The sequence below is a fragment of the Pterocles gutturalis genome, unplaced genomic scaffold (assembly GCF_000699245.1).
Source record: "Pterocles gutturalis isolate BGI_N339 unplaced genomic scaffold, ASM69924v1 scaffold49819, whole genome shotgun sequence".
Classification (NCBI taxonomy): Eukaryota; Metazoa; Chordata; class Aves; order Pterocliformes; family Pteroclidae; genus Pterocles; species Pterocles gutturalis.
This window is the reverse complement of record NW_010130123.1, coordinates 37,583-54,676: the sequence shown is the minus strand read 5'-3', so window position 1 is coordinate 54,676 and position 17,094 is coordinate 37,583. Positions and strand designations below refer to the sequence as shown.

The 17,094-nt window shown below is 40.9% G+C and overlaps 1 protein-coding gene across 1 annotated transcript in view; it reads right to left on the bottom strand.

The window, feature by feature from the left end:
- Positions 1 to 356: 356 nt before the first annotated feature.
- USP54 (ubiquitin specific peptidase 54) overlaps positions 357 to 17,094 on the bottom strand; it is a gene marked incomplete at its 3' end in the record, with an annotated part of 51,087 nt that continues 34,349 nt past the window's right edge. The window contains 10 exon segments of the mRNA XM_010080096.1: positions 357 to 903; positions 905 to 1,151; positions 1,865 to 2,051; positions 3,563 to 3,703; positions 4,843 to 4,961; positions 7,296 to 8,752; positions 10,966 to 11,158; positions 12,327 to 12,446; positions 15,514 to 15,687; positions 16,806 to 16,945. Coding sequence (XP_010078398.1) covers positions 357 to 903; positions 905 to 1,151; positions 1,865 to 2,051; positions 3,563 to 3,703; positions 4,843 to 4,961; positions 7,296 to 8,752; positions 10,966 to 11,158; positions 12,327 to 12,446; positions 15,514 to 15,687; positions 16,806 to 16,945 — 3,325 coding nt within the window.

Here is a 17,094-nt window from a genome sequence, read left to right as displayed (position 1 = left end):
GCCAGCCTGCCAAGTGCAGATTTACTGAACCTGGAAGATGGGTCAGTTTTTTATCCCCTAGGAAGGAACAGAAGAGAGGAAAGAGAGGAAAACAAAGGGATTGGTTTTTCCTGTAAAGAATTTACCAAAGCTACATTTCATGAAGGAGTCCTTAAAAATGTCCTTTTGTTGGTGGCTGTCTTCCTTCAAAACATGCACATACTTCTGAACTTACCCGTAAACCAATGGCCCTGCTTACCCTTCCTATAGCACTTTTTTGCTAGGAGAGGCCAGCACTAGAATAGCTAAGGTTCCCCAACCAGACAGCAGTTCAGTAGTGTCAGAAACAAAACACAGTGCAATTAGTTTCCACATACTGTATAGCTACATTTTAAGACAAAACTGGCACAGATATCGATTGAAAAAGTTTGCTGTCTCCATGTAATCCATGCTCTGGCAACAGCTATAGTCTGTTCACAGAGCAGTTTATCAGGGTACACAGAGTGGACGGGATCGGCTCCCCCCCAGCCATTATTTCGCATGGTGCCAGTAGCTGCTGCTGCTCGAGTCAGCATATTTCTGTGTGCCTCCGAAGCAGAAGAAAAACTCCCACCCATCACATGCATTGGCAGCACACGCCTTCTGCCAGGCTGAGGGGTGTAGCTGTTCTGTCGCCAGTCTTCTTCTGGGGGCATATCAACTCTCCTTGGACCCGGGGCCTTAATGCAAGAAGGGGGTACAGGACAACCTTGAGAGGCACCGGGATCCCAAGAAGGCTCATGTGGCATTCTTAAAGTGCTGTAGTCTGTGCTAGTTGGTAGCCTGCAACCGATGGCATAAGATTCATGCATTCGATGTTGCAAAGGCTGCTGGAGGAAGCCTTCCTGTGAACTCTTGCCTGGCTGGCCAGCATGCTTCCCCCAGTCGTTTATCTGGTAACGTGGCTGTTTGCCTGGCAGGGTAGCTTGTGTTCAGCCAATGGCCAGAGACACTTGATGTTCCACCTCCTAAATGTGTATTAACAAGAGACTTTTGCCCCTGGGAGAGGGTGCCCTTGGGTGCACAAGGGAGACTCCCACAGCTCAGTGCCACACCTGGGTAGTCTTCACCTTGGAAAGCTTCACCCCTGTCAGGCACAACCAAAAGTTTCTGGATGATGTTCTTCTGATCTCCTGGGGGGAGAGAGAAAAAAAACAAAACAGGTTTGCCAAGTCATATTTTTTGTTTTCCTCTCAGAACTTTCAGCTGTGGCCAACAGGTGAAAATCACCAGTACCTGCAGTTAGTGGTTGACACGCAATTCTGAATGAAAGCTAGCTGCACCCTTTATAGCATTCACTTTCCTCACTGCATTTCCTCCTTATCCTACCACAGCTGCTGTCACAGACTTCAGATTTCTTAACAGCCCTTGCGTCACCAAGGACGAGCCCCACAAAATATTTCAAGGCTGGTAGATCAAACCAGTTTTGGTGGCTGTCACAGGAAAAATAATTCTCATTCAGGAATTAGTTATTTTTATTGACAAAATTACATGTGTGGCTAGAATGATAGCTTCTGGAAATACCCTCATACATGAGAACAAACTGGTGGGTCTTACTGCTACTTTCACACTAGAGAAATTACCTCACAAAAGTGTGAATATGATTTTATATAAACTCATCATAATGTTTCCATAAAGATTACCCCCTTTTGTTATGTCCACTTAGCACAGAATCACGAACAACTCAAAAGGGCAGAGAAGAAGCAAAAGAAATGTGATTCATCCTTCCAGATTTCTGGAGGAATTCAGGCAGATGGTGAAACGTCATTATGAAAGACAAGATCTGAAGAGTTGTATTTCAGCAATATTTCTGATCATGAAGGAGGATGAAAAGTCCTGTTATTACCTGATGGTTTATGTGCCTTGCCCACCATGCTGGGCATCAGTACATCATGGGATAGGTGCTGCACCTGGATTGGGTTGTGCTGGGGATCAAAGGGAAACACAGGAGGATCGTGGGGTAAAGTAAGGGAAGTGGAGCTGGAAGAACGGTGGCTGGTGTCCACTGGCATTTTCCTTGTATTTGGTGCTTCCTTTTATAAAATGAGAAAGGAGAAGAAAAGAACATAAAACGGTGAGTAAAAAGAGTTGGGTTGAATCAAGCAAAGACGGTGTTGATCCAAGGAAAGTGATGAGTCACCGAAACAAAAACATCCATCTGTATGTGAAAAGGAAATAAAATAAAAACTGCATCAATCCAGTAAGCCTCTTACTGCAGTGGTGGGCTACTTAGGAGGATCATTTGACTGGAAATATACCAAGGAGAAAAAGCCAAAACAAACATATAGTAGTCATAGAGGTTTGGTTTACAACTCAATCCACAGAATGATGGCAGGTCAGTCAGCATTGGAACTGCCATGCTAAACAAGCCATGAAATAAAGAAGGGTATTGGTGATCCTTCCTTCCTATTTTCTAGCAGGCTTTACTATGAACAGATTTACCTGTTGCACCTGAAGTGTCTACCAGTGCTGTAACATTTCCCTCTGTTAGGATGCACCTATCCCAAAGTAGGGATGGCACGATAACAAACCATCACAGACTTGAGCCCAGTGACTAACTTGAAGAGTGGTGACAGACAGGCATCCTATCGGCTGCTTCTGTTGTGGGGATAAAAACCTTCAGCAGAGGTGGGTCTTGGACAGCTAGAGGTTTTTAATTGCTTCTGCCAGCACCTCCAGATATGTGTTAAAGCCCTCAACTAAAGCACACTGAGGAGCAAACATTGAGAAGTTGACATATTCTTAACTTGTGGTACACAGCAGAAAGACAGAATCAAACCAGCCAGTCTACATAACTGTTTTTGCAACTGAGACTCTTCTACACTCATTATGCAGACAGTTTCAAATTTAAACTTAGGCACAGTTCACAAAAAAAATTCAATCCAAGCCAAACCCTCACATTATATCTGGCTATCTGCCTAAATGTCAACAATAATCTGATACTGTTTTCCTCATTGGCAGCTTTAATTTGCACCTCAGACTACTTAGGAGACATAACAAAGAAAACAAAACAAAACAAAAACAAAAAACCCAAACTTCCTTATTTTCAGTTATTTCCTGCAAGAAACTGGCTGCATGTTATGTACCAAGTCTTGAACTGTCTCCCATTTATGCTTACTTTTACTCTCTAAAAATGCTACTTCCTGAATACACCCACAAGAGAGCAGAAACCTTCATATGGTTAGTGGTGTCTTTTTACAATTACAGGTGTATTAGAAGCTTTCTTGAAAATACTCTAAGGCAACTGAAAAAGTTTATACCAGATGACTTTGTATACTGGCAAGCAATATTAGCTCACACAATGACCAGCTGCAGCAGGTACTACTCTCCAATGACTCCAGAAGAAAGATGGCTTTGTTACTTAAATAAAAGCTCACTCTTTTTCAAAAAAACAGAATAAAAAGTCACAAAGACAAGCTTTCATCATGACTTATTACTACGTTGTCTGCTGTCTTGTTTGTTAATTAGTAAATACAGACAGAGAAAATGGCAACCCTACACACAGACAATGGCTGTCTGGAAAGCTGCACCTCATTCTACTTACAAAACTGTGAGAAGAAACCAAGGTCTCTTCTCTATTGGAGATGACTGTCCCACTAAGACTGCGAGCAATGCGACGGAAATTTTCTGCACTGTACATTTCCTCCTCTTCTGGTTCCCTGCTATGTTCTCTGGTACATGTGACCTGCAGACAACATCACACATTTCAAAAAAGGTTCTCCATATCAATTTTGTATAATAATTATAGGGAAGAGATCAGTATAAATCTAACACGCTACTTCTACTTCAATGAAACTCCATCGCCTTTTCTTTGAAACCCTTCATTCAGGTACTACTTTGAAAACTTAAAACAAATGGGTCTGTTTGGATCTGGTGATTAAAAAATATTATTCCTTACAGTCTTTCTTTCTTCAGTAAATCTACACTGATTGATTTGCCTAAGTAAGATTCACTCTTTTATAAATATCTAAAGCCAGGACAAAAAGTCTCTACTGGGATGAATCCACCTAAAGGACTGACTGCTGCTACAGGCATCACTGTCCCTATAGAGATAATAATGGCTGCAGCTGACAGCCATCCTATGGTAAAGTACTACAGTCTTCTCATAACTGAAAAATATCTGGGATCATTTGATGAATGCTGGAAGTTTGTTAATCGTATGTTAGCAAGGGTAATGTTTATTGCTTCTGCCTCTTCTGCTGTTCTATATAAGCAAGACCATTTAAGCTCCGTTTGGTAAGTATGGAAGTATTATAGGAAATATCACGTCCCTTGAAAATGCTTGTATGTTTTCATGTCCAGGCACTGATAGGTAACTGCCAGTTATTTAAACAGTTTAACCCCAGAAAACAAAGAAGAAAAAGCATCTTCTGCCACCCTGCAGGGTCCAACTACCAGCTGAAGCCTGTAGCAAATACCGAATTATCCCCCACTTTCAAAATATACAGTGACACAGTGAAAAAAGAAATAAAGTCTGTGCCCCTGCAAGTGGTAACATCAAGAAGCAGTTACCATAAATTGTGATGCAAGGCAGTTCATGTCAATAAGTCCAAAGAGACTAGATTTTAAAGTTTTCAGGGTTATGTTCCTCAAAGTCAGAATTTAGATAAACTGATTGCATGCAAGCTGCATGTAGCATGAATCACTCATTTTTTTAGCTAATTAATCCTGAGCTAGACTGCACTTAAAATTGTCTCTAACATTAGTATCAATGACCCCACCAGCTTTTCCGTAATATATTCCACTTTTCCCACTGTAAATTCTTTCATTTGCACAGGCCAAGCCCTTTCCCCCTCTAGCACATCTTAAGTAACACCATGTCACCTTGGAGACAGAAGAGACAGCAGATCCACACAGACTGCGCTCGATCTCTGCTGTTGGGGTTTTCGAGAGACCCATGCCAGCTGTAGCATGCAGCTTCCTCACATTCAGGTTCACAGAGACTGGGAAGGAAAATGCTATGGTTAAATTCAGCACTTGATTGCACGTTATGGCACATTTCTGATTATCTTTCTGACTCCAGCAAAGACAGACAGACTATACACACAGAACAAGAAGTCACTAGAGATCCTCTGAACATTAATACATAAGCTAACTCCCAGCGTTTCAAGGGGAGACAGTCTATCACGATACTCACTCCAGCTTCCCTTGCCCTTTTGCAGGCTTCTGGGGAGCAGTTAAGTGAACTATTTAAGAGTTAAATGACTTAACTGCACACAGCACTTGTTTGATACAGAAGTGAGATAGTTTAGGTGGCCTGAAAGGACAGAAAATCTGCTACCAGGAGCAGTTACCTAAAGTTACTTGGGATAAACAAGACTCACCATCTTTATGTTCCCCACGTTTACCTGCTTGTTCCCACCCAACGCTACAGTTTGCAGCCATTTGTTGTGCTGGTTAAATAGTTAAAACTGTTATTTTTAACTAGGATTGCTATAGTTACTTCACTTCAGTGCAATTCCTGCCAGCCAGTTATAATCCTAAAATTTCTCACAGAATAGACAGGCAGATCAATGGTCACAGGGAATCTCTCTATAGAGGAAGAAAGGTGATGCACTGGTAACGGCATATTTTCTGCACTGAGGTGGCATTTGGAGGATCTGGTCTTTGCTTTAATCTCTGTTGCAAAGCTCCAGTAATGAAACAGAGGCATTCTCACCATGATTCTGAATGCAAAGGTTTGACAAAACCAGTTGATTTGGGCAGAAAGCTTAAACAGCATTAGCAAATGAATAGGTAATCCAAGTTAAAAGTGAGAAAGGTGTGTCCTAGACCCACTCAGGTGATTTCATCCAGTCCATCACAGTACATGCACTGTGTATGTTTCTGGTGTTATACGGAATTTGCAGAACTTAGGAAGAAACATCTGAAAGTCACAGCAAACCAGAAGTAATGATCTCAAACACAAACTTCACTTTAGAAGAATAGCCCTATCTCAGAGCCTTCAGATATGTAGTGGGGAAACAGGCAAGAAAAGTGTCAGCATAAGAAACAGAGCATTTTATGACAGAACTCTGAAGCTCTAACACCAAAGCAACTGGGCTTTATCCTATTTCCAGAAAGTGCTTAAAAAAACAAAAAATCAGTAAACTAAGTAGGAACACATAAGACCTTCTGTCTCAAGCCCATGCAAGAGAGTATCTGCAAGGTTGTGAGGTCAGATCCTGCCTAACTCTAAAAGAAAACCAAAGGACAACAAATAGGAAATGGCCACCTTCAGATGTGTCACCTGGTCTGCAAGACAAGAGAGTTTCATAAAAAACTTGAGCTGTTGAGTAAAAAACCTGTTCAAGACTGTGCTGCAGTATTCACTCTGGTCACAGCCAGGCTTGATTTGTCAGAAACGATAGAGGCTCCACCTCCATGGGTGCAGGGCAGTGGAAAACCTATCTTGTTTATGTATTGCAATATATATCTCATATACATATCTCACTCTGGTACCTATCAAGTTTCAGGTTGCTTTGTATTTGATGAGAAAATCACTAGCTCTAATGCTATGACATGGATTATAAAGAAATTTACTTTATTTGCACTAAGCAGAGAATCAAGGTTGCCCTATCTCAGGCAGGAGATTATATCTGCTTAAGTGGAACTGGACTGCTGTCATCAGACTCTAACTGAATGTCTCCAGCAACAGCTGGATGCTCTTGCCAACAGCACCAGAATCTGTCTGTTTGCTTTTGGCACCAACTAATCCAAAAGGTCTCAAGGTTCTAAGTGCAGATCGTGGAACTCCAGTGCTGCTTTCAAAAGCAGTTTTCCAGAACTTAAAACAGGTAGCCCTTAGCAAAACAGAAGTTCAACTCTCACAGATCTGCAAACACTTTTAGAAAAGTTATTCCCCTCAACCAGGTACAGACTCAAATACAATACAATCAGTTAAAATTCACAAATGTGGAGAACATTAGCTTCAGGCATAGAAACAGTTTACTAAAATTCCAGAGGTGATGCAGAACTTTCAAACAGCAAAATTCAGGAGCCTGACCTAAGCAGCTAGCTCCCTACTTGAAAACAGGATCCATTATTTCTCTGTTACTCAACAGATCTTGCTCTCTGTTTGCCAAGATCAAAAGCTACTCTGCACCCTCCCCAGACAGTGCTATCACACTGCTTCTCTACCTATGCAGCTAGAATGTTTTCAGAGTCCACAACTTTAATCTTTCTGCATCGGTGCACAAATTCAAGCTCGTTCAACTAAATTGACTGGAAAATATATCTTCACCTATATTGGAATACATCGGCAGGTCAACCAAGAAAAACAGCTGCATCATTCTTACCTGATTGGTCAAACGGATACCTAGCACTTTCCTGTCTTCCCAAGAGAGGCCTAGTGGCCCAAGATGCCTGCAGACTAGTCTGATAGAGAGATTCCAGTTCTGAGAGCTCCTGTTCTGTGTCTTGATTCCACTGCGGATGCAGATGTACTGGGATCCTGCTCAAGTCATCTCCAACTGCTCTCTGATCAGAAAGGAGCAGACTCCTCCCAGGTACAGGAAGCCATTCAGTATTCTTATTAGCCTTCTGAGAACTGTAATACCTAGTAACATTATCCACCCAACAGTCCACAGGCATAGAGGTAACCATGCTACTAGTAGCTCCATCATCCACCTGTTTCATTCCTCCATCGTGACAGTGCCTTTCCAGGTAGGGTGCAGGGTCTGCTACATTCTGTTCACCTCTTCTACTCAGCTCTTCACTGTGTGAACAAGTACTCTTAGAAGCAACATGTTGGGCACTAAAACCCTCCAAAGAAACCACCCCATCCCTAATATCCACAGTTGATCGTAATTTTTCAGAAGACTGGTTTTTGTTCTCTTGGTTTTGATGGATTAGCTGTCTGTAACCAGAGGATGAAGAGTTGATGGAAGATTTTTGTGTTAACTTTGGAGACTTCTCATCCTGACACACTGCAGCAATCCATCCTTTGTCATGAGTACCTTTTCTCTGGGAGACTGCATGCATTTTCTGAAACTGCTCTGCCAAGGAGCGAACATGTCCCTTTTTACTAAAAGCCTCAGAATTGCAACTTTCTGCTGTGCAATATTCATCCTGTAAGGGCAATAAAATCTCATGGCTGTTTGCTCTGGAGTACTTATTTGTTTTCTGCAAAGGATCCAAGGAGCACTGCTGTGTAGGGGATGAAGTTGCAGGAGTCATTGCATGACAGGCCCCTAAATGATCAATGCTGGGCTGCACTGGAGAGCTTGCAGGTTTGGAACAAGAACTGTGCTGGCTGTCCTTTTCAGGAGATGCTGCTTGTGGTGGATGTGGACAGGGAAACAGTGCAGGCAAAGACCCAGAGTTCACTGTGTTAGCCTTTGATTTGTACTGAGGTGCGAGAACAGGTACTACGTTATGAACCTCTTCTAACTTGCTGCTACTGCAGCATTCCCTATAGTCTTCTGGCCCTGTGGCTGTGGTGTCAGCAAATTCCACACTATGGTGGGCATCATTCTCAGTTCTTGCAGACCTTTCTGACAACCCTTGCCTACAGGGAAAAGAGGGAACTTGGTCATGAAAATCAGCAGAAGCAGACTGGAAGTTTGGAGAGATCCTGTTGGATGGATTGCTTTCAGAAGGGGGCAAGGAGGAAGACTCTGGATATAATGATGAGTGCAACTCATGGCAGGAAGCAGGTGGGTGGAAGAAAGAACTGGACCCAAATTCCACTTCTTTGTTGGGTTCCAGTGGTACCTCCTGGCTCAGCAGTACTTGGAGCGGGCCAGTCTGTTCACTAAAACACACAGAAGGGTAAATGATTAGCAGTAGTCATTGCTTATGTTTATCCCTAGGGTACAGAACTTGCACTAGGTGACATCCACCTCAACAATCTTTTCCTTACTAACTGTATTCTGATGAAGACTTTGCATTAATTCAGTAGATACACACATTAGTCCTTTGCTTATAACCCTGATTTACTTCTATAACTGACCTACTGAATCCATTTAATATTTTTAAGAGTATTTTGCTACAGCTAGGCTTTATATAAAGTATTCTTGTACAGCACTATAGGCACTTTAACCAGCAGACTGAGCTTGTGGGTAGGAGTAAGAGTAAGAATAGTAAAAATAGCATTTATATAAAATAAAACAACTGTTTCCAGCATTAACATCTTAGATAATTTTGAAAACAGTTTGGACACGTTCATTATCTGAACACGAACCGCCAATTTTTTTATAAGGTCCCCTCTCTCTAGGCAACTTCATGAAGAATTAATTGATAAATGAAGGGAACAGGTGAAAATCTCTTTCATGTCATCTTTGTATTCTGATCTTTGAGATATTTATCCAACACATTAAATAAAGTTAATTTTTGCAATGATTTATATTCTAAGTATACTTCTAAAAATAATTTGTATTATTTTATGTATCAATGCAAGACAATTGTATCTTTGTGTCATACATGTCCTTGGCCTTTTTCTGCATTTAGTTATGTTAATATGCAGACAGAAAAACCAGTACCAAGTCCACGTGCCTGTGAGAAAGAGACAGGCTACAAACAGTTTCAACAGAGAGCTTGGGGAAACTGTAACATCATTGTTTTCTTTCCTCCTTGAGATGAACAGAATGAAAGTTATCATGAAGACCTAGTTGATACGTGTAGCAGAATGACCTTGTCTGTGAGGAATTGGGAATTGCAAACTTTGAACTATCTACAACATTATTTATATCAAAGCAAGAGTACAAAACTCTGGCTATGAATAGATTATTTGCATTGTCTGCAATATTAACATTTGGCTAGATATAACTTTTCGCAAAAGTAATGTTCTTTCCACAGAGCAGCAGTGAGCAAGTTCACCATTAACAAAATTGGTTTAGAAAATTTCTTTCATTTTCTTAGAACTTGTCAAAGTGCATAATTGGGGCCCTGCATTTCTTCTGTAGAAGAGGATATAATGGACTCCTGATTGACAAAAAGATCAGCCCTCATTACATATAATTCAGCTACTGCAGGAAAAGAAAAGAACATTATGAACTATAGCCTGGCAGGTGTGCAAATTAACTGAGTTTTTGTACATAGCTGTATTTGACATCTTAAAAAAAGGAAAAGAAAAAGGATTCTCATCTGAGATTTCATCTAAGGTTCTGATAATACAACATGTAAGAACAGGGATAGGGAAGAAAAGTAACAGCTCAAGAAGCAGCCTACAAATTGGATAGGGAGTCTAGTGCTAGGAGGCAATGGCACGGCAGGAAATAAGGATTAAGCTGCATGCTAAAGAGGGTAGGAAGAAAGGACCAGTTACAGCAGAGTTAATTATACTATAGTTAAAGTCAGTACAGAAGAAAGATGCTAGAGAGGCTGCTAAGCCAGGCTACAGGATGCTGGGAAGCAGAGAAAGAAAATGAAGAATGATACAGCATCAGGGAGAGTAGTCAAGGTGACAGGATCAGGATTTGGATACAAGAGTTGTACCAGTATACTGCTAGAGAAGCAGGCTAGAAAGAAAAGACCAGTGTACTTGACACTTTTCAAACTACAGAACACTGAAACACGCTGGTTGCTGTTCCCAACATAAAAGCAATTATAACACAATTTTTACTGTAGCACACTTTTACTGACTGAGTCCTGAAACTGCTCCGGATTATAAACAACTGCATACTTCATCCTAACACACACACACCCTTTTTAGCCAGGTTATTGTCTATTGTATTCTTTCCCTTCGTGCATAAAATATCAACACTGGCAGGCACAGAGTGCTACAATTCTGTCACAGATCACACTTTGAACATGCTCACACTGAACTATTCTATAAAGACTGGGGACAAAAAAAAGGGACAGCTGACCATCTAGTAATAGGATTTCATCTAAGGAAGAAAGGAATAGGAAGTAACACTGTAGGATCTGGACTATCCAGGGGAATATATAAAGTTTGCTATTTCTTTCCAGACTGCACTGCTCATAGAGGCAGCTCAGATCTGGGTCTAGGTGATACACTTGGACTACCTTGTAGACTGGGCCATGGTGCCGCCCTGTGGTGGGTGGCAGGTTGGCGGCGACAGCGGCTGCGATGGCTGTTGGTGCTGCATGCGATCCTGGAGGCTCCGGGCTTTTCGGATACTGATTTGCAGCTTCTTATCGACTAGGGCTCTGCTGTGAGTGCTAGCGCTGGCATCATGCATGGCAAGTCTTAGTTTAGCTAAAATGCAAAAGAAAACATAGCAGAAAACAAACAGAAAAAAAGAATAAAATTGAAAAAGAAAAAAAAGAAAAAAGATGCAGCAAGAACATAAAACATGGACCATGCAAATACTGCCACAAAACAGTTCACAAAGATGCTACTGTTTCCATTAATGCACATTCAGCTTAGCCAGGTGTCCAAACACGTTAATTGAAACTAAACCAAAATAAAGTAAAAAAAAATTATTAATGTTTTAGCCCAACTTCTCATCCCCTTCACACGGGCTCTTTCCAACCCTACCACACTGATGCTTCATTCTATCATCTACCTTTCTCCTGTATCCTCCATACCTGGGACTCCCTTTACGTGCAGGAATACCCAGTTGGGATTTGAGATTCAGCATATACCTGGCTGGAATAGAAGCTAATAGAGCTATCATAACAGCTGTATGCTGCGCCCCTTATTCTGCAGTCCATATTAGCCAATTTCTAAATGCAAATGCACAGGAGCTACCCACTCTGTCTGCAGCCATTCTATACAGACAGAGGGGAGCATGGGGTGAGACAGCCGGCCAGTCATAATGGAAAAAGCCTGAAAATAAAATGAAATCACATCGCACACATTCTCAAAGGTCACAATGCATTAAAGCACTTCAATGTCCTAACAGTTTTTTGTTCTTGAAAGTCAGGTACAGCATAGCTTATTTCTGTTAATCCAGAGGACTCACGAGTGAGCTACCATTTTCTTCCTATGCTACACCCTCCATTAGAAACAGGGGAGCTTAAATGCCCTTTGTAATTTGGTCTGAAGATTGGGAAAAAATATTAATTGAGGACTGAGTGGCAGGGGGAGTTACATAACAGGTGCTTGCTGAAATGCACCCATTTAGCACCAAAAAGGACACATCAGCACCTCAGTGCTGTTCTGCCATAGCACTGAAGAGAACAACAAAAACAGATGCAAACATGAAAAGAAAAAAAAAACAGAGATGAAGAGGAATAGGACTAAAAGCCCCAAAAGGGAATGCTTGGAAAAAGGAAATATTCTGTCTCCCTGAACATTCCAAACCAAGGTGCATCTCCATACTGCACCTGACCATTTAATGTGATTCAATGTTTCAGACTTTCTTCTATGATATTAGTAAACTGTCAAAAGCGCAATAGCTCAGGCAGTTAGAGTTACTTACATATAGCTTCGTTACAGAGAGCCAAAGCTGCAGCACAATCCCCCTTCTGCTCTTGATTCAGTGACTCTTCAAAGATTGAATCTGCCTCCTGCATCGACTTCTCAAAGGCATCACTCCTCCCTGCAATGGGCAGCACCCTTCATTTTGGTTTCATTCATTGCAGAACCCTCACTTACCCTCGTCCCATTCGTGATAGCCAAATTCTTCCACATATGGAGTCTTGCAGAGGCTGCACATATCCCAGATCGCACCACCTAACCTTCCCTAAGCAGAAGTACAACTTGAACACTTGATATGCTTGACATCCACACCGTAAAACAATGTGAACCATATTTTTTTTCTCAAATTTTGTTTACTTGAGAGTTGTACTGGCTTATTATATTACTTTCAACAGTCTAAATCAGTACAAAAGATGGTACGGACGTATCACAGAGTCCGTTCAAATTACTTCTGTCAAGAAGGAATTAATCTAAATTTGAATTAAATCTAAACCAAAATATATCAGTAAAAGAAATAGAGGAGGTCAGGGCTTTCCTTGCACATTATCTTAATCAAAAATCACCTGTCTCTTCTTCAGATAGCAAATTACTTCCATACAAAATGGTAACAAACTGAAACAACTGAGACCTCTGGGAACACAACTCAGAATTGAGTGAGAGTGCAAATGCTTCCAAGAAATGCTTCTACAAACATTATGACCACTGCATACACTCAACTGCTGAATATGGAAAACCAACAGTCTTACAGCTTTAGGTGAGAAAACACAGGTGTAAGAAGCTGAGAAGAAAGGGACAATTATCAGGAATTCTTTTTGCAACAATTCAGAAAACAGTGTTGGAGAAGGGAAGGATAAATCATCCGTGGACACAAAAGAGAAACATGACACACTGTGTCCTCGCATCAGAACATCCAGTTTTGAGAGGAGGAAATGCCCAAACAATCTGGTGTCACCTTTTAGGCCTTATGCAAATTATGCACTAAAATATACACATTCAAATAAGGCAGGGGAAAACAGAAAATAAAACTTGACATTTTGTTTTGTTCAGGGGTGGGTGTTTTTTAAATGGAATATCTCTGTCACTGTGGTAGAAAACATTAATATCTTTATCAGCCAACAGTAAATTATGTTTTCTCAACTTGCATAACATATGGCCTGGCCTGCTCCCCAACACCCCTGCACACAGAAGCAAACACAAACTCCCTTATACCATAAAACCCAAAGAACTCACATGAAAAGCAAGTTCTGCAGAGAGAAGTGAGAATTGTTAGAGCAGTGAGTTAATCAAGCAGCAAATTCAGTTTCAAAATAAGGGCTACTGAAGCTTGCAATCGAGGCCAGTATACTAAAGTTAGCTTTCTTTGCATGAATTTAGCAGTTTACTTGAAGGAAAATGAGTCACAAGTGTTCTGGAGTTCTGCATACAAGCAAGCCTTCCAGGCAGGCAAGCAGTCTGTTAATGTTAAGCTATTACATCTCTGATTGGGTTGGGGAAAGGCTTAAAAGAAACAAACAAAAAAAAACTTTCTCAGATCTGAAGTCAATGCCTGTGAACTCCTCAAAGGTTCTATTGAAGTCTTTTTGATTAAGCATTATCCTAGTTCACTTTCTTTTGAACAAGGAAAAGCTAAACAATTTTTGCTTCTATCAACTAATACAACAAGAGAACACAGCAGGGTAATGTCTTGGAGAAGATGCTATTTTCTTCTGGGCAGAAGCAGCAGTGAAGACAACACCCTTGTGCTCAACAGAGGTTTACTTTTCCATTTTTTTATCATTAGCATTTATGTTACAAAAGTAAACTCTAACAAAAAAATATATCCATCTATTCTGGCACATCAGAATTTTTCACCTGGTTACTGGCAGGTCAAAGCAAGACTGTAAAGGATAACCAAGAGGCTCACTGACGGTCAGCAAAAATTGTAAGAACATTCCCAGAGTCAGACATTCTTACAGAGATCATATTTTTCAGCTGCCATGGGCACAGTGACATTCTGGCTGCTGAGCAGTTGGCAGGGCTGTAGGCTGCAGAGCACTGGCTGTATTGTGCCCAGAGCTGTCACTGCTGTCGGGTACCCCTCTCCTTCCTCTCTGTCCTGTAGCAGCAAACCAGTGCCTCAGCTCTTACCTACAACAGGTTTGAGCAAGCAGCACAGGGATGCCAGGAGGTCTGCCAACACAGGAGGCCACAGTGGGTTTGCCCCAATCATGCATGCATTTGTGGGAGCAGAGCCCATGTGTTCACTACACCTTCCTTGGGTCTGCTGACCCACCAACAACCCCTCAGTTAAACGCTCTACCAGGCTTCAGGCTTCACTCTCGACTGGGTCAGTGCACTTCATCCCACCTTCTCTGACTCCCCTTACTGGCTGATGGAGCTGAGGGCTAAAACAAAGGCCCTACGTGTGAATCTGGTCACCCAGTTCTCCTGCTACAGCTCCATCCTTCCAATTAACCTTTTCTGTTGCCATCCTCTGTCAGAAACATGAGGAGTCATGGAAAAGACAATCAAACTTAGTATTTGGCTTTGGTTTTTTTTCAATTCTTTTTCCTTAGAAAAGATATATAAGCTAAACCCAGCTCAGATTTTCAGCATCAGAACTAGCTTAAGCCTGCCACAGTACTTGTTCCCACCCCTGTGCTGTGGCTGCACAGCTGGGCAGGGAGAAAGAGTAGAAAGTACGAGGGCCGAACAAGCAGAATTGCTTAGGTCAGTGATACTACCAGAAACAAAACAGAAATAAAACAATGGCCTAAATAGACAAGCTATGCTGTGGGTGGACCTGAGGCATCTGAAAGGTACAAACAGCCCTGGACATTCCAAGATGTTGGTTGAAGCCTTATAGCTAAATCTATATCTCAATACTAGGTAAGGGTGCTTATCATCCCATAAAAATGGAAAGGTGCAAATATATTAAAAACACCTTGGCATTACTTTGTTGTTTCACTTCAGAAGGAATTTGGTCAAAATACCAAACACAGGGGTTTTTTTGAATCCTACAGGTTTAAAATTGATGGTCCTTCACTAACAGAAGGTACAAAATTGTAACGGAGGTGGAGAGAGAGCGAGAGAGAGAGAGAGAGAGAGAGAGAGAGAGACAGAGAGACTTACAATAGGAAATTAAGTTCCAAGGTTCAAAAAACTTCAGCATTACAACCTTGCAAAATATAATGCATTCAAGGAGTTACCCTGATTCTGAAGTTCATCTAGATCCATGAACCTGCTGGGACGAGGATTAAAGCCCATTGCTGCCTCCATTTCCTTTTCTCTTTTTCTGCGTAGTTCTTGTTCATGTGCTCTCCTTGCCACCTCTTCTTGCAATTCATCCAGTTCACTCTTTAAAGGGACAAACATCTCCCCATCTTATTAAAAAAAAAACAAAAAAAAGGAAAAAAAAATTTTTTTTTATAGTAAAATCTCTTAAAGTATCCCTTAAAAGACAAAGAAATATTAACGGAGAACACAATTAACATTAGAAAATAACAGACTAACCAAAGACCACAGAATTTCAGATCACAAATTTAGTTTTGTTAAATTTTACTTTTAGAACCCTGCCCAAGCCGTTGGCTTTCCATTTGCCTTTGCTGTGTCAGTGACTGGCAAAAATGCTGCAGTATTGCTTCAAGCTCCCCTGCAGCAAAGCCCATTGCTAGATCCACTGACCCAAGAAACAGTGAACAGAGAACAGAGAATCACTGGAAGAAATAACCCCAAGCTGACACTGAAATCTTGAGGCTTCTTACTGTGCTTGTAATTTGTAAATAATTCTATGTCAAATTAACCAGATCATTAGTTTCAGTAAATAAAATGGATTCCAACTGAGATTCTTTTCATCTAACTGCATAAGCAGATGAAAATGGGAGGAAAATAAAGCATATCAATATTGTAGCCAACACAGCAGAAATCAATCAGTCATTATTCTCACGTCACATATGACCTGTATTCAAAAAGTGTCTCCCCTCCTCACTTTCCCTTCTGCAGACATTCTCTAGAATAAAGTATTTGCTTAGAATGATAAATGATCAGAATGCATATCTGCAGAAAAGCTCAGCTTTAGCCCAAGTATCTTGTAAATACCTGTTCTCATTTCTGACAATTTTGAATTTTGTACAGCATTATGACCTTCTTTTCAAGACTCTTCAACCCTACTAAGTTATGAGTTATGCTCAGAAAGATATTTTCCACTGATGGAAGAATACTGAGTTATGGGAGAGAACAGGAAAAATAGCTTTCCTTTATCAGTTAAGTCAATACTCAAAAAAGATGCCAGAGCAAAATGATCAGAGGACTATTCCAACAAAGTTTTTTGCAACCCCCTTTGGCAAATCTTAAAAGTTATATATCGTAAAACTGTGTTACATTCCTCAATATTTCTTTTCCCTTCCCTTATGATTTCACAAGATAAACATCCAGAAAGTAAAGAACAACTGCAATATAATTTACCTTGCAAAACCACTGCTACCAAGGAAGAGTATCTTACCATTTCCAATGTTGTGTCGGCTGTTTACCCAGCTCCCAACTGATGAAGCAGACTCGACTTCCAAGATGCTGCTACTGTGAGACTTTGGGATGTTACGCCAGGCAGGAACCAATCCACCTGCTCGCTTCATATGAACATCCCTGAAAGAAATGTCATTTCAGTTTACCATTTTACTAATTTCCCTAGCAGAAATTATATATACCTTTTTCATCATCGCATAAATATTTAGTTGCATTTTAACTTCATTAATTAATTTCATACGTAAGAAAACCTTGGGAGAAACAGGGAA